General features: G+C 38.0%; 1 protein-coding gene across 2 annotated transcripts in view; it reads right to left on the bottom strand.

The window, feature by feature from the left end:
• Positions 1-75: 75 nt before the first annotated feature.
• Positions 76-26,875, bottom strand: part of RWDD3 (RWD domain containing 3) — a 45,378-nt gene continuing 18,578 nt past the window's right edge. The window contains exons 2-5 of one of the 2 annotated variants that reach the window (XM_058177761.1): positions 23,014-23,501; positions 18,207-18,322; positions 18,019-18,104; positions 76-212 (exon numbers count right to left, since the gene is read on the bottom strand). In XM_058177761.1, coding sequence (XP_058033744.1) covers positions 145-212; positions 18,019-18,104; positions 18,207-18,322; positions 23,014-23,501 — 758 coding nt within the window. In that variant the 3' untranslated portion in view covers positions 76-144. Of the gene's footprint in view, positions 213-14,426; positions 18,105-18,206; positions 18,323-23,013; positions 23,502-26,875 lie in introns of those variants that run through there. The other variant, XM_058177760.1, reaches the window with a different exon arrangement.

Raw genomic sequence — 26,875 nt, 5'->3', positions numbered from 1 at the left:
CTGCACAATGCCACCTCCTGCCTGCCAACTGTTGTTTGACCACTTCTTAAACATGATTTTAGTGCATATTTGTACCTTAGGTAAATGCAAGTAGGGACAAGCTTTCGATATAGTTCTGTCCTTGTAACTCAACTGTGGTAGAATCTAGTCTGTTGTCACAAGAGGGAGGGGCTGCTTCCCAGAGGACAAAGAGTCAGCGAAGCTTGGAATGTCTGGTAGGCAGGAAGAGGGGAAAAATGAACCTTCCTTAGCAGTTCACAGTATATCTATAGTCATACTGATAGTTGCTTTAGTCTGGCAAGATTCTGTTTGCAAGCAAACAACAATAATGTGTCATTCTTGGCTCTTGGAACCTGACATCAACCTTGCTTCTATCATATCTATCAATCATCTATCTATCTATCTATCTACCTTGTTCAAGGTCTAATCTACTCCATCCAAAACTTCTGTATTGGTCACCCATTTTGCATTCAAGTGACATGGATTCAGTACCAATTCGTTTTTAACTTATCTTTTACCACACAGGCTTCTTAAGTACTCCATACAACTTATGTTGACACACTCAGCACTTCCATAGAAACCAAGTGGGTGAAACCATGCTTTGATATACAATCACTTTCTCCTCTTTTGACAAAGAAAATTTCTTTCTTTTTTTTTTTGGTAGCAAATCACACAAACCTTTATTCCAAGATTTGTATCTTGTAATATTCCTGCCTTCATTTTCCCATTCAGTGGTGAACAATGTACCAAAGTACTTCATCTACTTGCTGTATTTCATCATCCATACAAAACTTGCAAACATTTATTTCATCGTCTCTTGTCAAACCTGACCATTTCTGTCTTTGATAATTTTTAAAGCTATGGTCCTTGTTGCTGTACCTAATATATCTGTTTGCTGCAAATATTGGGTTATTAAATGCAGGCTCACCTATATAGAAAAGTATAAACACATTCTACTAAATGTAATAATAATGTAATAGGAAATTGAAATATGAATTGTATTCCCAGTCTTCAGACTGGAAATACAACTCAAATTATAACTTGTATATCTGTATTTTGTATTATGGACGTGCACATTTGCCAACACGACTACCTCCAGGATGTATCTTTCTCTTAGGCTAATAATGCAATAAACAAGCATTTCCTCTATTGTAAAGATCCCAGGATTAAATTGGTTATTTCTAAAAGTCATAAATTTTGGCTTGGGTTTTTTAAAAGTTATATCACATCTGTCAAAGAAGTGTCATTACTCAGATATATCAATGCCACTCATTTATCTACCTGCAATGCACAAATCCTTACTTTATTTTACAAAGACATACTACAGATATTTCCTATAAATGATCTGCAGCTTTAAGGCTATTATTACTCTTGTAAAGATATTTATTTTTCATAAGGAAGTCTGAAAACTAATGTCGGATGACTGATATATTAATGAAAAAAGTATCATAGTTGCTTTAAATCTAGACAGATCTTTCTATAATTTAAGCACCCTGTCCCAACAGGATATACTAAATGCTTCTGACATTTCTCTCTCTTCTTCCTGATATTCGCAAAAAAGTATGTGAAAAGTCCTTCCATATTATTTCAAGATAGACTGTTTGAATACTTTCAGGGTTTTTTTTATCACATAACTTGCTTTTCATCTTTTATCACTTTTCGGAGAAATATATTTTCTCATAGCTCTTAATGGAATTCTGTATTTTGCTACTCACTTTCTCATAAGATAGCATTCCCATCTGAACTTTGATCAAAATAAGGCAATCTTATTTGATATTGCAGTGCAAACTACTTACCTCTTGAGTATGATATTCAATAAATACAACCTAAATGCACTTTATATTTGAATCCTTCACACCTGTCACATCCATTTTGCCAGACTTGATGTTGTTGTTGTTTGCTTAGCTTTTCGTTTCATTTTCACTTTATCTGGCCCTAATACAAAGATCAATAGCTTTGATCCCAGCTTCCATGAATGGAAGAAAAGTTCATATTTATGGAAAAGGGATTTCTTGCTTCCCCTATGCATCTTTTTCTGGAATGATTGAGAGAATATAAGAATGGAGATGGAGAGATGGAGCAAGAGAAGTTGGGTTTTTTTTCTCTTGGGAAAAAAAAACCACCAGAAAGAATGTGGGATACAAAGCAATGCAATTAGTTCCATAGATGAGAGCTTCTGGTTTTAATTATCTTCAATGCTGCTACCATAATGGAAAAAGCTACTTGTATTGTGGCATGGAAAAGAATGGATAGGTTTGCTATTTTGAAAAATTATTAAATACAGCTGATGAATACTTGCAATATTTAGGCACACTGAAACTAGGTCTTTTTAGACCTTGCTTCTACAGTACCTCTTACATGTTATAGATTTTACATCTTAACTTCACTCAATTTAAGATTGCACATTTCACACGTCACTCTTCAAGGACTTGGCCCTAAATTTAGCCTGAACAGAACGTCAACCTAAATGACCAATTCTATGATAATGTATCACAGGGATTGGGAAATTCCTTGTTAAGTGAAAGCTGGCACTCTCGTTAAAACTTCTGCAGTATAATCAGCTCTTGTATGTACTTACCGTTTACCATTTCTGCATCTTTACTACCTTCTACAATTTCATAAAGCTGTAACCTTTATTTGTTTGTTTGTGTGTGTGTGTGTGTGTAGCACAGTGGCTCAGTGGCTAAAACGCTGAGCTTGTCGATCGAAAGGTCGGCAGTTCAGCCGTTCGAATCCCTAGTGCCGTGTAACAGGGTGAGCTCCTGTTACTTGTCCCAGCTTCTGCCAACCTAACAGTTCGGAAGCACATAAAAAATGCAAGTAGAAAAATAGAGACCACCTTTGGTGGGAACGTAACAGTGTTCCGTGCGCCTTTGGCGTTTAGTCATGCCGGCCACATGACTACGGAAATGTCTTCAGACAGCACTAGCTCTTTGGCTTTGAAATGGGGATGAGAACCGCACCCTAGAGTTGGGAACGACTAACACATATGTGTGAGGGGAATCCTTACCTTTACTTTATGTGTGTACTTCAAGTCACTGTTGACTCTTGGCAACTGCCTGAGCAAATCATGGTCATATAGCTGTCTTGGTGACTAAGGCAAAACTAGGAGTTAAAGTCTTCTGGTTTCTAGCCTGGTGCCTTAACCATTGCACCAAGCTCTTCCATTCCCCGCTTATTATCACAGAAAAAAAGTTTAATCTCTATAAGACTTTTCTTCAGAGGGTCAACAAAGTTGAAACTTTGTCTCTTTACACAAAGAAATGACCAAGTCCTCCAGGGGCGGTTTCAAAACCCGTTGCTACCGGTTCACTCGTGGGCGCATGCGCAGAAGCGTCAGGGTGGGTGGGCAGAACCTCCCGCCACTACCAGTTCACCCAATCTGGGGCGAACCAGTAGCAACCCACCAGTGAAGTCCTCCCTTCCTGTAGCTTAACAAAATAATGACTAGAATGCACCTTGGTCCAGTTATACTTTATAATAAACAACCTGTATACAGTATCTATTTGCTGCAAATATTGGGTTATTAAATGCAGGCTTACCTATAAAGAAAAGTATAAACACATTCTACTAAATGTAATAATAATATAATAGTAAATTGAAATATGAATTGGTGCAGTTATAATTTCTAATAAACAACCTGTTTGAGAAAGAAAAACCCTAACATGACCTTCATAGCTGATGGAGGATGACTCGTCAAAGAACAATAGAATCGAAGCTGCAGTAGAAACTTTATCCCATTCACAGAGTTTGGGGAAGCTTGCTCTGAAAAACATTATGAAAAAGATCTGCAGTGGTTCTGCTGCAACCAGTGATTTAATTAAAGAATAAGAAGAGATTCACTGAATCAGAGACCAAAAATCACATCTTCCTATCTGACAGAAGGCAAGTTTTTGCCAAAGACAAGGGAATTTGCAAAATTGCTGCAAACTGGAAAGGGGAAATAACTCCTGATTTAAAATATCCTAATGCAGTTTGATGCTGGTAAAATATGCCCCGGAAGGAAGATACGAAATACAATTGAAAAGAAAGCACAATTTTGTACAGATGGAGATGTGTTACTTATGAAAAGGGTCTCTCAAAGACAGGGGCCTATTTGAAGTGAACTCTGCAGATGGAAAATAATACCCACAAAAGAACCATTTCAAATCATAGCTGAATAAGTGACTAGGTCATAGAAACCTGAATGCAATGTCTCAGTTAAAAAAAAGAGGTATTTAAGAAGTCTGAAGAAAGAATTGTGCAAAGTAAAATCTAAATATATAATACTGTGTAATGACAAAGGGAATCAGACCTATTTTTCTTCAGAGTAAAAGAGAAACGGTAGTCTCTAGAGATAATTCACTGTTATATTTGTGGACTTATGAAGGCTAAAACCCCATCAGGGAACAAATACCTATTAATATTTATTGATGACTTCTCCAGATATAGATTTTCTTACTTGATTGCTGAGGAAATGTTAGAGGAATTTAAAGAGGTTGTTGAAACACTCAGCGATAAATTCTTGAGGAAAAAATGGAATACTTGGTAAGTGATATAACAAGATACATGAGAAAAGGGAATAGTAAGTACCACAGAAGAATACCTTTGAGCAAAGAGAACTAGCAGTCGAAGGTTAATTTGCTAATGGATCTTATTCATAGGTCTGAGAAATACTTACCACTTACAACTCTCCTGGATTAATAAGCAAGGAGATATAATTAATGTCATCCAGTATGGGCCAAATCGGAATGCCTAGATCCAAAGTATGTGTACAGTATATATACCCAAACATACAAAGGGTCAAAGTGAGCCTCAGAGGTAAAGAAGTGCTTGCTGAATATGTACATGGCTGTAAGGATTCAGAATCCTGGAAGTTGCCACAGAAGCAATCAAGATATACACTACAATGCGACATACTTTGATAGGGAGGACAAAGGAAATGCAAATAAAGTACCTGACAATTGACCAAGCATCCATATAGCAGGAGAGTTAAGGCAGCTGCAGTGGTCAAGGCAGGAATTCATGGTAAGAGATGTAGAAACCGAAGCTGAAGTGAAATACTCAACAGAAAAATGTTATTCTTAAGGCTGTCTTATACTGCCCAGTAGGAGACATAGGAACCTTCCATTTGCCAAGGTGAATCTTTACTGTTGTTTTTATCCCACTGCCTACAAAAGCAATAAATAGTTCCTTCCTTTTTTGTTCCTGTTTGTCCACCATTAGCACAGTGGTACTCATTGGAGCATGTCACTTCCTTCATAAACTTGATTTGTTCTACTGAATTTAAGCAGCTGACTCCAGCTATTCTTAATGGGCTTAATTCTACTCCTATTTTGCTAAATGTCTTAGCAGTAGATCAAACTCAAGGTTCACAGGCCAGATTTGGCCCACAGGGTAATTAGATCTGGAAACAGCAAAGGACCGGCCTGCAGTGCCTCTGCCAGCAAAAATGGAGTTCGGGAGGGCTGTGCGCTCAGGCCACCGCAGGGAACCCCCGACACAAGTGATGTCGAGCTCACCACACCCATCCTGGCAACACCCACCCTGGCCATACCCTCCCGCTCCTCCCCCCACCCAAGGTCAAACACAACCCTGATGTGGCCCTCAATGAAATCAAGTTTGACACCCTTGCAGTAGACGGAAGACTGAAACCAGAGTTATCTCAGCATTTTGCCTGAAGATTGCATGTTGGGAAAGATTATTCAGTTTGAGGGGCAGATTCTCAGGCACATTTATTTATTTGTTATTCATTAATTTATATCCCACCTTTCTGTCATTCAAAATGTAGAGAGAAAACCCCCCACTAAACACAACAAAGAAAATGGAGGCATGTACCAACCATTTGGATGACTCAGGTCTATCAAATTACACATTGCACATCATTTTTTCTTCAGAACAATGTTTCTCCAGATTAGGAAAAAGGAAGACTAATTCAAATTTTGATCATTTGCTACATTTGCTACATTCTCACCTATCCCCAGTCCAGTCACTCCAACTCTCATGAATATTAATAGTTGGTCTATTCTTAAAATTCCAATCATTAAGGAAATGATTTTTATACTAATCAGTACAGGAGGCAAGAACATTTAAATCTGGATTTTAAAAAACCAGAGTACTATCTATCTCGGTATTTGATAGGAATGGAATGGATGGCACAACTGCTACTGCAGCTTCGGAGCACATTAAACTCAGCCCTACAATTTATCTTGATCTTGAGCTCCCAATTAGAAATACTTACAAATCAAGGTTGCGGAACTGATCACTAGAACATTAATATCCCATGTGAACCAATGTTTGCATTAAATTATGTTCAAAAATTACAAACAAAGGCAAAAATGAAAGCTTTATTCTCTTATCTTAAAGTTAAGTTTAATGAATATAAAACTATTCTATACCCAAAAGAATGTTATTCTTATGTTATTCAAAGAATATCATAATTTAATATCAACACTGCTTTTAAAAAGAAATAATTTCTTTCTCTTTATTTTTTTCTCTCTTCAAAAAGGGGTAACATGAACTGAAATAAAAATCTTTATTAGAAATATGACCATGAACAAGGCTAGACAAGCAAAATATTGATTCAAAAGCACATAACTAACAAAACAGCAATAACTTTAAAATGTAATTACCATATTTTTCATTGAAGCTTCAATTTATGTCTATAAATATTGTAATTAAATTACATAATAGGTATTTCTTGCAGAAGATAACATAGAATTAAGCATAAACTCCAAGAAGGCAAGAATGCTATTCACACAAAACATTAAAAAGACATAAAATCCATTGCAATTCTACGAAATATATGAGATTATTCCAATCATTACAGTTTATTGTCATGAAATCAATTACAGGTTCACAAATTCACAAACACAGGCCTTACAACCAATCAGTCTTCAAAACAATATCTTTGTACTATTTTAATTTTGAAAGCAGTATTAATCTTATTAAGTAGTAATTAAGTAGTATGGTTGTATTTTACCGTAGATTGGGCCAGATTTTGCTTTTTTGGCTTTTGCACTTTCTTCTTCAATTGTTTTTCCCCTAAACCTGCATATGCATAGCAAATGTGACTTCTCCAAGTATTAGAAAACAGAAGGAATTATTGCCAATTTGTCAGATTTTAATATAGAAAATAATTTCAGAGCAATCATTTGGTTCTAATTTCTTCTACTAGAAATATTTGGATTGAAATGGCCCAGTAAACAATGGATAAGACCATAAATTCTTATATATTCAATTAAAAACAAAACCAAGCTAGCTTTTATTGTGCTATTGAATCTACCATAATGCTGAGGGGGTTTAAGAGCTCTGCCACATTTTTCCTGGTGTTTTTGTGTGTAAAATGGCTTTTTTTCTGCATACTTGGTATGGTATAGTACAGTGCCGGGAACAGCACGCGAAACCATCCCACGAAGAATGCACGGCTTCGCTGGCTCCTCTTCCGCATTCCTATGATCATACGCTCGCTGAACAGCTGGCCGTTGCGCACCCGGGAGTGGCAGAACCTGGAAGAGCGGCACTCTGGCACACATGCACAGGCCAGCACCCAACCTTCCGGGTTGACATTGCGCGCATGCACGGTGGCCAGCTATTCATCGAGCATGCTTCCATGCCGGTATCCAGGTGTTTGGGTGCTGGCTCGCACATGCACGATGGACCGCCGCTGTTCCAGGTATCGGCGCTTCCATGCATGTGAAGGCCAGCAGGGCCGCGCATACCTCGTGGGATGGTTTTGTGTGCTACTTCTGGCACGCAGGCCGGCACGTGGGAACGTCAAAGGTTCACCATCACAGGTATAGTAGTTAAGTTGCAACTCTTAAACAGACATCCATAACTTTTCTTCCATAAAATGGTCATTTTCTCATGCATTTTTGCTGAAAAATGCCACCCCTTTGTATCTAGCAGCAAGGGCCAGACAACGAGCTGGTACTGCTAACTATTAGGCAAGAAGTATAAATTATACATGTAAATAATTAGGAGAATGAGTAATTTCAACCTAATACGAGCTTTCAGAAATTTATCTGGAGTACGTATAACCAGAGGAACATTTATAGCTACAAAAGACAGGTGCAATTTTATCCTGTATTTATACTCCTCTATGTAAAATTGCAATGTCTCCTTTTATTGTCTTATCTAAGGATCTGCATCCCATCTAGATTATGTTTTGCATAAATTATTTTACTATTGTTTTGCTTAATAGACCCTTTCAGCTTTTATCTGTGTGCTTATTGCTTTCAATTCCACAAAACCTCTGCCCACATTTTAATGTGGCGAATCGGTTTCTGTTGCACTTTTTTTAAAATATACTGGTGAAATCACTCTATGTTGCTGATAATATCACTACCGGACTAGGTTTTAGCACTACATCTGCATTTTTGAGGTCTCTCAAGAAATGTAACAATGCCATGGAGTTGTGTTTGACTTTTGATGGCTTCATTCTTTTTGACTTCCCAGACTATAGTTTATAGCCTTAATATCTTTTAATAATCCAAGTACTAACCAGCCCCAAGCTTGGATATAATTTACCAGGTACCACTATTTTCTGTCAGTTTTTACTTTACCTGTACAAAAACTTAAAATGCCCTGTTTGCCTTCTCCTTACTGAGCTATTCAGGACCTTCTCCTTACTGAGCTATTCAGGAAAAAAAGGAGAGACTAACATTCAGGTTCTAATTTGTTTTTCATGTGAAGAGGTGGCTATCTTTTTATCTTTTACTTCTTATGATGTTTTAGTGTTACATTTTCAAGAAGTATTGCATTTTTTTAAAAAAAATCACAGACTCCCTAAATTCAACATGTACCCTATTTTTCAGAGTATAAGACTCCCTTTTTTCCCTCCTAAGAGGCTGAAAATTTGGGGGTGTCTTATACTCCAAATGTAGCTTTTTCAAAGCTTTTTGTCAGCCCTAAGGAGGCGCTAGCGGGTGAAGCGATCTCTGTGCTTTGCCTGCTCCCTCTCACTCTCAGCTGTGAAGTTTTTTTTCAGCCCTAACGAGGCATTAGCGAGTGAAGCGATCTCCATGGTTTGCCTGCTTTTCTCATTCCTTCTCTCTCCAAAGATCAGCTGTGCTTTAGAAGCTGTTTTTTATCTCAAAGCAGGGGATAAAAACCAGCAAACTAATGTGCTGAAGCTGACCAGGCTAAGGACGCTAGCCAGATGAATACCTGGTAAGCAGATTTTTTTTTTACTATTTTCCTCCCTAAAAACTAAGCTACATCTTATACTCCGGTGCATCTTATACTCCGAAAAATACGATAATCTGGATAAATAAGTGTTAAGAAATGTCATCCCTATTAGGCGGCCTCAATAATCAAATGGAACAGTAGAACAGAACCCAAGAAACATAAGTGAGAAAAGGAAAGTTGCAATAAAACATTACATATTCAAATTTGCCCATCTTGGCTACGAAACAGAAAGAGATGCTACCTTTAAGAGTTACTATGGCTTGTATAAAAACCAGGCATTTACTTTCTTTTTAATGTTGACAGATGATAAATGGAAAGGACATTTGCTAGGACAAAACTGGGTTGACCTCTACTCTGATGCTTCCCTACAGATGTCTGAGCAGCATCATGTACCCTTAAAGTATTTCAAATTAAGCAGAAAAACTCAAGTCATTTCTTATGCTGAATGGATCTGTCGATTAAGGCTATTTAACAATAGTGAGTAACAAATTAAGCAGGTGATAGAAGATCAATGGACAAAGCATCTGTTATTATCTGTGGGCTTGACAGATAATCAGACTTCTTGCCTAGTGAGTAGAAAGATGCTTTATGGGGGTTGCAACAAGTCCCAGAATTTTTGCATCGTGGATCATTTATAAATGCCGCATCCCATATACTAACCATCTTTCATTGGTTTTCTGGCTTCAGTCAGGAGTCAAGGGCAAGTTGTCACGAATGCCATCCACTTTGGCTGCTGCCATTTATACAACAGGATGTGAACAGGAATGAGATTTCAAAGTGATCTGTGTGACTCCCATAAGATTAGTTTTCCAAATGATGGCTGTATTTAAATTTGCAGCCTTAATTCAAAGAAGTTGTCATGATTTGACCCCAGTTTCCTTTTCAGAGAAGACTGGACTCTTCTGAGGAGCACATCAAACAGTTAGCACAGAATACAAAGAGTTGTTTTCTGTTTAGCATTGTTATTCTGAATAGCAGTTAACATGAATTCTTTTTTCTTGTCATAGAATCTCAGATAAACTAGAGCAGGGGTCTCCAACCTTGGCAACTTTAAGACTTGTGGGCTTCAACTCCCAGAATTCTGCAAAGCTGACTGAGGAACTCTGGGAGTTGAAGTCCACAAGTCTTAAAGTTGCCAAGGTTGGAGACCTCTGGACTACAGGAAGGTGTTAAGAGAGGGCTGAATTTAGAGTCCTTCCATTGAAGAAAGCAACACAGGCCTGACCGCCCCAGAATCCCTGAAGCCTTATCTGACCATTCCCGAGGGAACTTAGTCAATCTGGGGATAGGTGATAGGTCAATCTGGGATAGGTGACTTAACAATAACGCTTCTATTTCAGACTATTCATGAGTGGTTCTGGTTGCACTTGCACTTCTTGTTGTCTACAGATAGATATATCTGTAGTGCAGGTGGTTCTGAAATGAAAAAGTGCAGCATGCACATGCATGTATCCTCCAATATCAATATATGTTGAGAAGCCTTTTGCCAGTAAGTAATGAGATATTGTATTTCAGATGCATACGCTACAAAGCTAGAGGTTTACTCATTTTGAGGTTTTCCAAAACTATTCTGAGGAACACAACGGGGCATCTGCCACTCAAGACAACAGTACCATTCTGGGGAAAGCCAAAACATCAATCAGAAGTTGGGAAAATGTATGAGTCAGCCCTATATTTCTTTAAACTGGTTGAAATGTGAATAATTGTGCATGACAAAATGAACAGAGAGGTAGTGAAAAACCTGAGAGCACACCTGAGCTCATATTATTAGGTACAAAGTTTTGACACTTTACATCAACAAATCTACCCAAAGGAACTGAGATGTATATCCTTCCCCAATCAAAATTACAGATGATCTTACATTTGAGGATGAAATTAGAGAGACTTTCAAATTGGTGGTTTTAATGATCCATACACAGAATTAAGTAATAGTTACTTTAGTCATAATGAAAAGAGAGAAAAAAATAGCACGAAGTGGAATAATCTACCTAGTAACATTTATCATGGAACCAACCAGAAGAAAGATGACTTTGCTCTTAATTCTGAATGATGATCAGGACCTACTGTAACATCTATTGGGGGTTTTAATATATTTGTATGTTAATTTTTCCTGACATGAGCCAATCCTGTCACATTTATCTTTTAACAAAAAACAAATCTTCAAAGGACAGTATTATATGAAAAACAAACTGATCTTAACCATCTGTTAATTGTACCATGCCCTAAAGGTCAACTTATCTATCGGAAGATTATAAGATAGATAATGTACGGGCCAATTGAAAAAAAAAAGAATCCAGGGGAATTCAGGATATTATAGCTAGTTGGTTTAACAGCTATTCCACTCAAATTGGTAGAAAATGTTATTAAAGATTGATTGATAAGCACATATAGGATGACAAGAGCCAGCAATATTCCTTTCAAGATAAGACTTCTTTTTAAGCGTTCTTGAGTAGCAACATGGATGCGGACAGTGGTTTGTTTAGGTTTTTAAGCAGCTTTGCTGACATCTCTCTGAAAACAAATTTAGCAGAATGAGATAAAAGGTGAGGTGCTCTTGTATTTTTAATAACTAGTTAAAGATCAGAATCCTATTCTCACGATAGAATACGAACATTGTAATATATCAGCACCACTTGTTTATAAATGAGTTACGAGGCATCAATAGTTAGCTGAAAACTTAACTAGGTGGCTGGCAAACTAAATTATTTTGTATGTTTTATCATATGGACAAAAAGAACTGCTGTAAGAAACATTCCAGAAAGAATATCAAGCAAGCACAAAAGCACAAAGCGGGAATCTTAATCTCACATGCACGCTGTTGGAATCTGAATTGACAGTAGCTAATCAAGAAAAGAATCTTGGGTTTAGTGGTAAGCAACCCAGTTAAAAAAAAAAAAGACTACATGTGCCCATTGTTTTAAAAAAGGAAGAAATTCCATGTTGGACATCAGTAGGACACAGATTTCTCAAAAATAAAAAAGAGAAAGAAATATTTGCTTTTACACAAATCCATGGAGAAGTGGCCATACTTGGAAGACCGTCCACCACTTCTGAAAAAAATAAAATAAAATTTGGCAGCATTTAGAAATGGTTCGTATCTTGTTAAGTCCTCCGCTTTAAAAAAGGCAAATGGAAAACTTCATAGAGATATATAAAGCTGTCCATGAAGAGGTGAGCCTTTTTCATGATGCCAAAATCTGGGCATTCCAATAAAACTAAGTGGTGGTGAACTGGGGCAGAAAAAATCTCGGTAACTTTTTAAAACAGAAAAAATTAAGATAGTCAATCATGCTATCAGAGACACCTATTGCTGGGTGACAGTAAACATTCTGTAACATTCAGGATTTGCTTGAGAACTTCCCCGAAGTATCCAGTTAAGCATATATAAGTATTTGGTATATTAATATAAGATTATCTTGATGTTTTCCGATAGATAATGAAGACACTATATTCATATATTGGATTTCACAATGAGCTGTCAATGTTGGGTATAAGCTGACTACTAATTGCTACTCCCAGTAGGTATTAAGAGACAGTAACAACAGTATCTGGATAAATCATACTGTTCATATTGATTAATTTATAAAATGTTATGATGTCCATCTCCCCTATAATGCAACTCTGGACAGTCGTAGATTATAAAAGACGAGTAGGAAAATAATTAAAATATCAAAACTAATAAATTAGCTGATTATTATTAATAAGGATTCATATCAACACCTATTCCCACAGATTACAGGATTTAGGCAGGGGTGAAATGCTTCCGGATCGGACCGGCTCGCGCGATCCGGTAGCAATGGCGGCTGCTGGTTCAGAGGACTGGTAGCAAAAATCCCTGGCCCCGCCCCCCTGCCTCTGCTGAGCCCCACCATCAGCAGAGGGTGTTTTTTTTACTTTTAAAAGAAGGTTTTGCTTCAGCTGAAACATGCCTTTCAAAGTAAAAAAAAAGCCTTTGAGGATCCCGCCCCTCAGCTGAGATCGGCAGAGCCTTTAAACTTAAAAAAAAAATTTAAAGGCTACTCTGGGGATCTCACCTGAGTTCCTCATCAGCAGAACCTTAAAAAACATGTTTTCTGTAGAAAACATGTAGAAAACCTCCTTTTAAGAGATTCTAAGGCACTTACCTGATTACTGATGACCTCATGGCTTTTTTCCCAGCCGGAAAGCCCCCGTTTCGCTTTTAGCACCAGACAGAACTAATCTAAACTTAGCTAATCTATTTCATCACTGAGTGATTAATGCTGTCTGGCTTTCCTTGCTGAGGAACTCTGGGAAATGAAGTCCACAATAAAATAAAATAATAAAATAAAATATTTGTTCAGCTTTCTAAGATTTGGTGTGTTTCTGTAGTGTTTAACTCTAACTACACAAACACACAAAATCTCAGAAAGCTGTATGTGGTATTTTGTGTGTGTGTATGTGTGTGTGTGTCAGTTGTGTTGTGTGTGTGTAAAGTGTGAAAGTTGGTTTTTGAGCTTTTTGTGGCTGTGTGAAGTGTGAAGTACGCTGCTTTTACATTGTGTGTGAGTCAGTTGTGTTGTGTTGTGTTGTGTGTGTGTAAAGTGTGAAAGTTGGTTTTTGAGCTTTTTGAGGCTGTGTGAAGTGTGAAATGCAGCTGCTTTTACACTGTGTGAGTCAGTTGTATTGTGTTGTGTGTGTGTAAAGTGTGAAAGTTGGTTTTTGGTACCTCTTATTGTTTTTTATACTTTGTTTATTATTTTTATTATTTATTGTTATTGGCCACGCCCACCCAGCCATCAGACCACAAAGCCACGCCCACCAATTAAGCCACACCCACAGAACCGGTAGGGAAAATTTTTAGATTTCACCCCTGGATTTAGGGACATGTTTCCTTAAAGAGTACCGTATATACTCGAGTATAAGCCGAGTTTTTCAGCACGTTTTTTGTGCTGAAAAACGTCCCCTCGGCTTATACTCGGGTCTATACGGCTTATATTCGAGTTTTTTTTTTTTTTAAGCCCCTCGGCTTATACTCGAGTATATACGGCTTATACTCGAGTTTTGTTTTTTTTTTCTTTTTTTCACATTTTACCGGACGGCGCGGGGAAGCCCTGCCGGTGCAGTGAGAGGCGGGCGGGGAGCCGCCAGCCTTCTCAGCTGAGGGAGGAGGGTTTCAACCGGTAGGTGCCTCATTTCCACCCTCGCTTATACTCGAGTTTTGTTTTTCTTTTTCACATTTTACCGGACGCTGGGAAGCCCTGCCGGTGCAGTGAGAGGCGGGCGGGGAGCCGCCAGCCTTCTCAGCTGAGGGAGGGAGGGTTTCCCCAACCGGTAGGTGCCTCATTTCCCACCCTCGGCTTATACTCGAGTCCCCAGTTTACCCCAGTTTTTGGGGTAAAATTGGGGACCTCGGCTTATACTCGGATCGGCTTATATTCGAGTATATACGGTATATCATGAAAAGCATAGTGTTTTCCAGGACAATTTTTCCTTTCTTTTGTTTAAGGGTGTGCATCCACAAGGCATACAGGGACCCAAAATCCATATCTAGCAAACTTGAAGTGAAGCAGAAGATATAATCTCATGTACCACAGAACACGGTCCATGCTCTTCCCATAGTATTTTTGTACAGAATGAAGACACAGTGTTGTTTTTCAGGCATGAAACTATTGGATATGTTCATCTTGTACAGGCTTTGACAATGTGCTCTAGATCAGGTAACAATGACATTCTGGGATACCTTCTGAAGTCTAATATGACCATGTCAACTATTTGATGTGACATAATTTGCCCCATATGGCAAATGTTTTGAAGAAACTATTGCACCTTGATTTGACTGATGTATCCTCATTTACGATAGCAAGCATGAACTCTTTCCTTTACAGATTTTTTTTTTTACAACTGTTTCTTCTTAGATGACATAAAGGCAGATGTTGCCATCCAAAATATACAAGTAAAAATTGGATGCAGAAAGTAGTTTAAAAAAAAAAAATCATACACTTCGGTTGACAAAATGCCAAAGCGCACAAAGTTTACTGTCATCTTATGATATTACCAAGTGTGTATTGAAACGACAGCTATGATGTTTTTAGCGGGAGGGAGCTCATTAAAACTGAACACACTCCACATAAGTTTGGTTATGCTTTGCACTACAGAGGAGAATGGGTCCTCAAATTTGGAAATGCCCACTAACCAAATGAAAGATTTCCATGCACAAGGTACCAGGGATCGTCTCTCCTGTTTGTCCTACTACATCAAATAGGGTGAGTGTGCTCCAAGTTGCCACCTGATGGGAGCTCAGAGACCTGCCTTCTTGGAGACCAATCCAGTCCTTTGGAATGACCTCCCACCTGAGATCATGAAGACCTTGCTCTTCCCCCAAGCACTGGGCCAAGATGGGGTTGAGCTGCAAGGATGCTTGATCTGGAACCTGGAGGGAAGGATTCTGTTGTTTTCAACCATATTTTTAGGGATTGTTGTGAGAGCCACCTAGAGTTATTATATGGGACCATATAAGGTCAGTCAGTCAATAAATAAATAAATAAATAAATAAATAAATAAATAGGCAGGTAGCAGGCAAGCATTGGGGAACATGACAAGCATCTTTAACCCATTAAGCCCATAGAGTCCTTATTAAAGTGGAGGTCATACAAGTAACTGTGACCCAAAATCTATCCCCCTCTAGTAAGGAAGCCCAGAAAGGACATTTGGCGACATTCCTCAATAAACTCACTTTCCTCATTCACTGGATGCCAACCAGCAGGGGTGAAATCCAGCAGGTTCTGACAGGTTCTGGAGAACCGGTAGCGGGACTTTTGAGTAGTTTTGAGAACCGGTAGCAAAAATTTTGAGTAGTTCAGAGAACCTGCAAATACCAACTCTGGCTGGCCCCAGAGTGGGGTGGGAATGGAGATTTTGCAATATCCCTCCCCCAGGAGTGGAGAGGGAATGTAGATTTTGCAGTATCCTTCCCCTCCTACACCCAAGCCACACCACACCCACCAAGCCACGCCCACAGAACCAGTAGTAAAAAAAAATCGAATTTCACCACTGCCAACCAGGCAGGAAGAAGCTTGCCAAGTATAGACAAAAATCTTAACAACATAGTCCTCTGGCTTTTCTAGCTTTGATGCACTTACCTAAGAAATGGTAGCATGAGGCTTCTAGAATAAGTTGTTCCAATCAACTTATTCTATCCAAGTTTGGTAAATAAGAGTAATAATATTAGTGCAAAAAAAAGCAAGCATACCAGGCCTAAATATGGAACACAGAATAAAGCTCAACTCCTGAACGGTGGCATTTGGTATCTACTTTTGTTAAATATTATACATTAAAGTAGAAAACTCTACATTAAAGGGATCAATTCTTAATTTCCGTTGTCAACAAGATGAAAATATAAAACAAGGATGCAGTTTTTTTTCAAATCTTGCTGAAGAACAAATCCCAGTAGCCTTACTCAGTAAGCTGGAAGTTGTTATTCAGTAACATCTGGAGAAATACAAATTACTCATCCCTATCTTTAGGAGAATGGTATTCTTCCCAATTTCCACAGTACTGAGAAAGTTACTACCGTCCTCATTAATAGGAACTGAAAAAAAATAGATTCCTAATCAAAGGTATGACATCTTTTTCAGACATCTCTACAATGATTATATATACAAAACTCAACAAACAGCTAAAAAGAAATAATTTTGGTGAAAGGCAATGGGGCTTTTATTCAGCTTAAGAAACCTGCAGGATATTCATAAGCCAGTAAGCAGACATTATACTGAACCAATGGTCATATAGAAAAAAACAGAAGTGGTTGTGTGAGTCTACCACATTCACATTTTAAAAAGAACTTTATGAATTTTATTATCTTATATTTTATATATTTTATATGTCGTGAGAATGGCTGATGGTCGGATTCCGAAAGATCTCTTGTATGGAGAATTAGTGCTGTGAAAGCACCTCAGAGGGAGACCACAGCTGCGATATAAGGATATCTGCAAGAGGGACCTAAAGGCCCTGGGAATGGACATTAACAACTGGGAAACCTTCACCTCCCATCCGTTAGCTTGGAGGCTAAAGACGCAGCATAACCTTCTCCAATTCGAAGAGACACTTGTTTGGCAGGCTGAGGCAAAGAGGCAGTCCCGAAACCAGCGAAAACTGGGGGCTGGGCAGGGAACATAATGTATCTGCCCTCAGTGTGGAAGGGATTGCTACTCTCAAATTGGCCTTTTTAGCCACACTAGATGCTATTTCCAGAGCACGATACTGAAAATTAACTTCTGAAGTAAGGTGAATTTTAAATCCAATTTATAAGTAGAAGGTGAAACTCTACTTTTATGAAAGGGCAAAACTGACCTCTGGGAAATAATGCTACAGTTATTTTATTTCACTTTCCTAAAATTTTAAAAAAAGAGCAAAGTTTAAAATTATGTCTCATCCCTTATATTTTTCAATTAATAAATTATAATGCAAACTCTAAACCATATAAGCATTACTTTTTGAAAATATGATGCAAAAAAAACTTTAATAGCCAGAAAAAATATATATAAAAATATGCAAAATTAGGTTTTCAAATCCCAAGGACAATAGCAATCCCTTCACACCTGACCTACAGTTCTTAAACATCAACTGCTGAAACTTTCAACAGTTACTAGCAAAATGCTGTCAGGGCACACAGCAAAGTAACATCTGTTCTACTGTGAAAAGTGCCTTGCGCTTTCTGTAAGGAGATGGCTTTTTTTTGTGACAGTTTGCTTCAGAAAACCTTTAGGACCTGTTCATCACCAAACCTTCCGTGTTATCTTCCTCTTCCATTTGATACATTCAGTGACAGTTTAAGTCACAGTCCTGTGGGCTTGCTTCAAAATTACTTCAACTGAGCTGACACAAACTCACTGAACAGTTTGGCAAGTCCTGCGGCCTCAAATTCATGTTGTAGCTCATCCAACGTTGAATATTCTTTGACTTCAAATGCCTGAAACCTATATTGTACCAAAGAAACTTTGTGAATATGCCAACTTCTTTGTCAGAATATAATTATCAATTCAAAGCTGGTTTTCTAGCTGAACACAACTAAATCATACCTTCTGTGTTCAGCCTGTACTTTTGTTTCAAAGAGTACGCTCATCATTTTTTCTTTACACTTCTTTCCGCTCGAATCCACATCCACTTTGCTAGTTTTTTGGAGGATAAGGTATTCCTAAATCAGAAAAAGAAGAAGAAGAATTCAACAACATTAATATAACATCATCCACAATAGCCCAAGGACAAATATTACTGACAGGAAAAAACAGAAAGAATAGAATAGAATAGAATAGAATAGAATAGAATAGAATAGAATAGAATAGAATAGAATAGAATAGAATAGAATAGAATAGAATAGAATTTTTTATTGGCCAAGTGTGATTGGACACACAAGGAATTTGTCTTGGTGCGTATGCTCTCAATGTACATAAAAGAAAAGATACCTTTATCAAGAATCATAAGGTACAACACTTAATGATAGTCTTGGGTACAAATAAGCAATCAGGAAATTATCAATATAAATCGTAAGGTTACAAGCAACAAAGTTACAGTCATACAGTCATAAGTGGAAGGAGATGAGTGATGGGAACGATGAGAAGATTATTTATTTTATTTATTTTATTTATTTATTTATTTATGATTAATAGTAGAGCAGATTTAGTAAATAGTTTGACAGTGTTGAGGGAATTATTTGTTTAGCAGAGTGATGGCGTTCGGAGAAAAAACTGTTCTTGTGTCTAGTTGTTCTGGTGTGCAATGCTCTATAGCGTCGTTTTGAGGGTAGGAGTTGAAACAGTTTATGTCCAGGATGTGAGGGATCTGTAAATATTTTCACAGGATTTCTTACAGGCTGAAACCTGTAAGCCAACTCTTCGCATTTTATTAAAGGCAGGATCACTCTTGCCAGTAAATAACCCTACCAGTGCAAAGTATGGCAACATTGCACTTACATTTTCATGTGATGTGTGAAAGGCACACACTTGAGTTGTACAAGCTTATGAACAACTGCACCAAGATTTCCAAAACAGCTTCCCTGAGCATCTTTATCAGCAGAATTACACCTGATGCAGTTCTCTTCCAATTTATCCTAGTTCATACGTTAACTCACGTGAAAAATAAACAGTTTTATATAACTAATTTCTGAGTTACACTCCCCACAGTCTGCTGCAGTGAATATTTAAAATGTCTCTTCACAAAGCCACAGATGTATTTCATATACTTATACTCCCAGAGCAAGGATAGGCAACTTGTGTAAACACACACACACACAAAGATTTTTTCCCCAATGCACATTTTCCCCTAGTACACCCAAGTGGGTGTAGTAGTGATGTCAGCTTAATTTTTTTCTGCTTCAAGTGTTTGTTTTCTTCTTATATGAATTAAATCTACTTGAATATTAACACACTCGGTTTTTCCTTGTGTTTTGTTAAAGATTAGCTCTAGGGCCTAGAGAAAAGATGTGGGGTTTATTTTGCTATGACATAAAAGCTCTTCCCATTCATCTGCTCTAACAACGCAAGGCCCTTTCATTTAATACTCGGCGCAAACCATGTTGCATGGTTTGGCCACGTGATTTCATCTTTTTCACAAACAAGACTAACAAAAAAGGCAACAAAGCTCTTATAGCAAGTCCTTCAGCTCAGAGCTACTGTATTCAATTCTGAAATAATGAAGAGCCCAGAATGACTTTAATTTATTATCAAACAACAAAGTCCTTCCAAATTTAGATCTCACACACATACAAATTCAAACTTGCCAAAGTTTTTAGAATGGGGGTCCATTTAGTGAGCGTTGCTTTTATAGCCTGAGAACAAAAACAGGTCACAAATAATAACAAAAAAAAACCTCTACAAATAAAATAAATTTTCACCACTATAAATGTATAGAAATTAAAAATCAAGCATGTTTATATGTAGTCCTCGATTTACAGTCAGTGCTTAATGTTCATTTGAAGTTCCACTGGACCCTCCCCAAAAGGCATTTACCATCCAGTACCGAACTTTCAACAACTGGGCCCTGCCCCACAGTCCCACAACTGCATTTTGTCTGCTCAACAACCGGCCTGCATTTAATAGTCATTTACAGTCATATATTTTTTTTGAAAGCCAGGGTTTACTTCCATTTTTTGGTAAAAACGCCCCATAGCTTAACAACCAGGGAATTTGCTTAATGAGTGTGGATTCACTTAACAGCTATGGTGATTGACTTAACAATTGACACAAAAAGGACATAAAATAAGGTCGTAAAATCACAATCATAAATCAAGGACTACTTGTGTTACCACAGTAAACTGAGACTACACATGTCACTAAGGGTATTTTAAAACATTTGTTTTAGTATTGTTTGTTTTGTACCCTACGTTTTAACTATATTATTTAGTCTGTGTAATTTGCAGAGAACCTTTGTGATCGCAGGATAGAAATAAGATACGGTATTTTTCGGAGTATAAGATGCATCTTTTTTTCCCAAAAAAGAGGGTGAAAATCTGGGTGCGTCTTATACTCCAAATGTAGCCCCGCCCAGCTTCTCAAACGGAGGTTTCAGAGGCTGAAAAAAGCATCAGAAACGAAGCTTCAGAAAAGCAGCTTCAGAAAAGAAGCCCCCGAAAAGAGCTTCAGAGGCTTTTTTTCTGAAGCTGTTTTGGAGGCTTTCAGAGGCAGAAACAAAAAAAAATTTCTGAAAGGAACTTTCAGAGGCAGAAAAAAAAGCAAAAAAAAAAAAAAAAAAGGAAGGCACAGAGCTCACAACCAAAGAACCTGTTGCTAAGATTCACCTCTGGAAACAGCTGATTGGGGGTACTCCTGGAGGAAGATCCATCTGCCAATCAGCTTTTTTCTTATTTTCCTCCCCAAAAACTAAGGTGCGTCTTATACTCCAAAAAATACAGTACATATATATGGGGAAAGGGACGGAGGGAGGGAAGGAAGGAAGGAAGGAAGGAAGGAAGGAAGGAAGGAAGGAAGGAAGGAAGGAAGGAAGGAAGGAAGGAAGGAAGGAAGTTTATCTGAAGTCAAGTTCAGCTCTTGGTGACTTAATCGATACATCCATGCATTAAATTGTGGCAACTAAAAATAAATCTGCTCTCTTTCAAGCCAAGTTCAGCTCTTGGTGATTTTATAGATACTTCCATGCAATTTTCTTGGAAATAAAATAATCTGAAACAGGTTTACCACTGGCTTGTTTTTTTTTTTATATTTGACTTTCGAGCCTACAATCTGGAATTCTCTGAAAATCTGCTAATTACAGATAAATTACAGATAAAGACTACGTAACCAATACTGACTTCTTCATGTTTACTTAGGAGGCAGATCCAGGAGGTTTAAAATAGCCATACTTCATTTTAAGTAAAACAGGATTGCATCCTTATGACATTTCCTGACAGCGAGAACAATCAACCAGTGGATGCTCCATCACTTCTCTGAAATCATATAAGGCCTCCTACTTGAGCAGGGGGTTGGGCTAGAAGACCTCCAAGGTCCCTTCCAACTCTGACATTCTATTCTATTCATGTATTATCTAGTGATCAGATTAATAAGACTTGAGCGGTGCAAATTTATACCCCTGCTAAGAAAGCATAAAAAAAGAACAATGGCATCCATTCTCATTAAGATTTGCCATGAGGACTGAGTATACTACAGAGTTGACTGGAGAACAAAATAGTGAAACCAAAACTGTGGTAACTGAAGGCTTTTGTGAATGCAAATTGCTCACAAAATGGCATTAAACTAAAAAACAGAAAGTTCCACTTTGACATTTAGGAATAATTCACATTTAGGAGTTGTTCAATTTTCCCATCTGTCAGTTCGCATATATATTTCCATATAAAATTCCAACTGACTCATAGGACTGTAATTATTATCCAGATCTAAATAATATAATCCATTTCTGAACACAAATTTCTACCAGTTACATTTCATTGGCCATGAAGGCATGACAGAATACTAAATTTGTCATGATTCATCCATAATTCCATATATCACAATGGAAGATACGTGTTGGCCTATGTATAATCATCCATTCTTGGTTACAGGAATAGCATCCATTAGTTCGAGTGAAGTAGCTGCCTATGGTAGCACAAATGGGGTGTCATAAAAGGGCAGCAATTTTTTCATGATTAATTAATGCATTAGTATTTAGTTTACTGCTAGAAAGTGTGAAGGGCACTTGGGTGGCGAGGCTGCCGTATTAACTAGAAAAAAAGCCCATTTACCACTGTATCTCAAATAGCCATTGTCTTGACCCAATGTTTCTCAATCTTGGCAGCTGGAAGATGTGTGGTCTTTCACATATCTAGACCATCTAAATCCGTTTCTTGACTTTAGCAACTTGAAGACTTCAACGCTCATGTTGGCTGGGGAATTCTGGGCGTTGAAGTCCACACATCTTCAAGTTGCCAAGTTTGAGAAACACTAATCTAGACTCCCCATAGAGTGAACAGTCGCAAAGCTAAACCCAACTTTCTCTTATCGTGTTATCTGCTCACCCTCATGCGAGGCTAATATAAGCAAGAGGAGAAAATTCTGTCTAATCTGCTGTGACTGAGCATATTGGAGTTCTTCACCGGAGCGGAAGGGACGGTGGTGAAGTTGGTGATGGCTGACCCTTTCTTGGTGCAAACTGTGGCTAGCCTTGCAAACCCAACATTAATCATTGCTGTGGATGTAACTTTTATGGAAGGGGAACCCACGGGACAGAGGGAGAAAACAACCAGAGGAAGGTTGAGATTTGTGTGGAAATTTTGTGTTGAGGGAGCAACCAACCAGGGTATCTCCGATGGTTAATGCTACCGAGCAAAATTCTCAAATATTCATTCTCGTTCAATGGTCTGCCAGCCACATAACCAGCTACAAAGAGCAACCCCTGCACCTTAATGTTCCGCTTGTCTCCTTGAAGTAGTATGAGAATCATCTTGCCCATAAACATCAGTCTTCCCGCCAAGTCAAGTTCTTTACACCATTTTTCAACCATTTTGATATATTTTCCTTTGGCTCTCATATGGTCTAAATGCAAAAGGACATTCCAGACCTCATCATCCTCAGGTGTTTTCACTGACAGAGTACTTTGCCCACCACAGGCTGGAATTTCAGCTTCTTCAATAACAGATTGAAAATTCTGCTCTATCCAGAGGACCAACTCATGTACCATGGGCTGAGACAGATGACTTGCTGCTTCTTCGAGCAATCTTGCTCTCACAGCCAGACACTGTGTCCTTGTAAGTTGTTCAGAATTAAGAGAAATGTTTGGCAAGCTTGATGGGTAGCTGACTGGTAGATGAAACAACAACTTTAACAATATGTCTGTGCCCGAAGGTCCTTTCACGCTGGTCTGGATCCTGAATGAGATTCCGTTTGTTTCTGAAAAGAATTCAAAAGCAGTAATCGATTGAGGATCAGATGAAATATTCTCAACAATTTGTTAGTTATCTGTTGTTAGGAAAACTCAAATAGTAATCAATACTTTATGCAATTATGGATTCTTTTGTGTAGGGCCATGTTTTATTTCAGATTTGGGGATTCAGGGGTAATGATACATAACAATTAATGCATCATAGCTAAATGATCTGTTACAATAGCTAAAGTTAATATAAAAATACAGGTAGTCCTTGACTTACAAACGATTGCTTTGCAACTATTCAAAATTCCCATGGACCCACCTAGAGGGTACTTACAACTTGGTTTTGAAGTTCTGATGGTCAGACCACTCCCCATGGTCATGTGACTGCACTTTGGGTGCTTGGCAACCAGGCACATTTATGGTTGTTTCCAATATCCCATGGCCATGTGATTGCATTTTACGACTTTTTGTCATAAACCAGCATTTAATTCCAATTTTTAGCAAAACTGACTCATAGCAAACCATGGATTCACTTAATAATCCCAGCATTCACTTAATGCCACTTTGCGACTGTGGAGTTCACTTAAGAACCATCACAAAAAAGATTGTAAAATCAGGTCAGTCACATGATTGATCTACTTCATAACTGTCGTGAATTACAACCATGATAGGCAAGCTCCATTACAGTCACAAGTCAAGGACTTGTCTATAAACCCTTTGAATTCAGTGAGTTTTGTCTCTGAGTAAATTTAAGTAGATAACATAAAATTCTTGGCCTACTATGACAAGTACCAAACCAGGAAATAATACTAAAGTACCCAAGTATTTGTTGGGAAGGCAGCGAAATAAAATTACTGGTTGCCAACTGGTTTCTGGGCATAACTCAGTCATCCTTTTTGGTCTTAACTCTGAAATTTTAATTAGTTTAAAATTTGGTTTCAAACAACCTGCTTGTCTTAATGTGAACTTATTCAAGAGAGAGAAACAGCTGTGTGAACCTCAAATAGACCAGGGGTCTCCAACCTTGGCCACTTTAAGACTTGTGGACTTCAACTCCCAGAATTCTGGGAGTTGACGTCCACAAGTCTTAAAGTGGCCAAGGTTGGAGACCCCTGAAATAGACTATCTTCCATTAGGAGTCACACTTAGTTCATACACTTTCCACCATTAAAAATCAAAATTTCTTCTTCATCCAAAGCTTTATGAGTTGGATTAAGAATTCTTTACAGGATTTTAATTGTTTCATCCTTTTTTTTTAAATTAACTTCCCCAAATACCATATCACCCACTTTGGGTAGAAATAATAAAGCAATATAAATATAGAAAACTGCAAGTTGCATTGCATCTAACTATGATTAATTTAGGTCTCTGCATTTTCAAATGTCTGTTTTAAGCAACAACCAAGAAGCCAACTACTGTACATGTTAAAAATAATAAACAGTGTGAGATTAAATAAGGCTCACTTGAACAACTCTTGATGTCTTTATATACTTAGATGTGCTTGTGTTTTTATCAACTGTTCTTTTAGTTGTCAGACATCAACAAACAGTCAGACCCACCTCGTATTTTTATTTTAAAGATGGTAAGGAGTTAGGAAAATAAAGAAATAAGTATAGATTATTAAACATCTAAAGTAAAACCAAAATCCTAGAGTTGCATGGAGACCAACAGTGAGAATATGCAGGGATGGGTAGCTGTGAAGAAACTATTAATTTTGTTCATACTTTGAAAATGATTGTGCAGAAAAATGTTGATAAATATTCAGAGTATGAATCAAGAGTTATCCCACTCAAAATGTTAGAACCTGACATCATCCAGTGAAACTGACTGACACATTTCTGACAGATAAAGTAAGCGTACCTTCACACAACATATGCATGCAAATGCTGTCATCAAACAGAGTGAAGGTTTCAAAGGACAATCAGACAACGTCACGGAGAACAATCTAGCAATGATTAATAGTCATGTCAAAGTTAAGAAAGGGATGGGAACTTTCCAGGTGCGGTATGCATGCACCCACACACAAACACACATGGTTCTTCTCCAAATTACGACGTTTCTTAAGTAAAGACAATGCTTTTGAAGTAAATATTTTTATTTCTCTTAGATAGCATGGCTTTAGCTTAAACCCCCCCCCCCACTTGCTATCTACACACAGATATTTCTCATTGAAGCATTTTATGGTTTCTTAACCACGTCAATCCCTCCTTCCTTGATTCAAGCAGGTTTTCCTCATCAGAACTTTGATCAGAACTTCCCTGATTCACAGAACTCCATTAGAGAGTTTCAGAACTTCCACTTCTTGGATGTGCTTTCAGCCTAGTGAGGAAGAAGGACCAAGAGGTAAAAAAAGATCACTCTTTCTCCAACTTTTGAGAAGTCCTTCACCTTTGTCAAGCTGTCCTTTCTGACGTCTGGGCTGCTCTTTCCAAACCAGTTGTTTCTTCTACCTGCTATTCCGTGCCACAGATATCTCTTACTCATCCTGCATGCTCCCGCTGGGTGCTCAGCTCCTCCTCTAACCATGTCTGGATTTATATAGCGCCTCCAGTCTACAGTACACAGCAGAAATATGACATCCACAGTGTCCAGCAACTTCCTCCATTGCCTAACCAATTCACTTTTTATATAGTTCTCACTAATAGGCAGGTATGCCTACTCTGCAGAGTCTTAATTAGTGGTGGCGCAGTGGTTAGAATGAAGTACTGCAGGCTACTTCTGCTGACTGCCAGCTGCCTCCAGTTGAGCAGTTCGAATCTAACCAGGCTCAAGGTTGATTCAGCCTTCCATCCTTCCGAGATGGGTAAAATGAGGACCTAGATTGTTGGGGGCAATATGCTGATTCTGTAAACTGCTTAGAGAGGGCTGTAAAAGCACTGTGAAGTGGCATATAAGTCTAAGTGCTATTGCTATTGCTGTCTACGTGACACTTAAAACAAGAGGCCAATTTTATACTTGGCCACAGTCAGGGTATCTCATCCAGCCAGTTAAATGGAAATTCTGTATATACAGATAGGAATAACCCTGAATTTTTGTACAGGGAGATATACTAGAGGGAAGAGTTGGTGCTTGTCCTGTTGCATGAAGAATGGTCTCAGATGGGACAAGAGATAATGAAATCGAAAAATGGGATTTTTATGCTGCCTGGTCTAGAGATACTACTATATGTGAGTTTTTTCTACAACAATAAATAGCTTGTCAAAATAACAGCCATGATTCTAATACAAGACTTATTTCTTATTATTAGTTTGCCAGGCTTATTCCACTTTTTCTCCAGGAATTTGAAGTAGCTTATATGAGAATTTCCATTCGTTTTTATCCTCAGATGAGCAGTCTTGTGAGGTAAGTTAAGTTTATTTATTTATTTATTTATTATTTAAATTTTTATACCGCC

Source organism: Ahaetulla prasina, chromosome 3, assembly GCF_028640845.1.
Source record: "Ahaetulla prasina isolate Xishuangbanna chromosome 3, ASM2864084v1, whole genome shotgun sequence".
NCBI classification, from domain to species: Eukaryota; Metazoa; Chordata; class Lepidosauria; order Squamata; family Colubridae; genus Ahaetulla; species Ahaetulla prasina.
The sequence above is the reverse complement of the archived record's forward strand: the minus strand, read 5'-3'. Positions and strand labels throughout refer to the sequence as shown.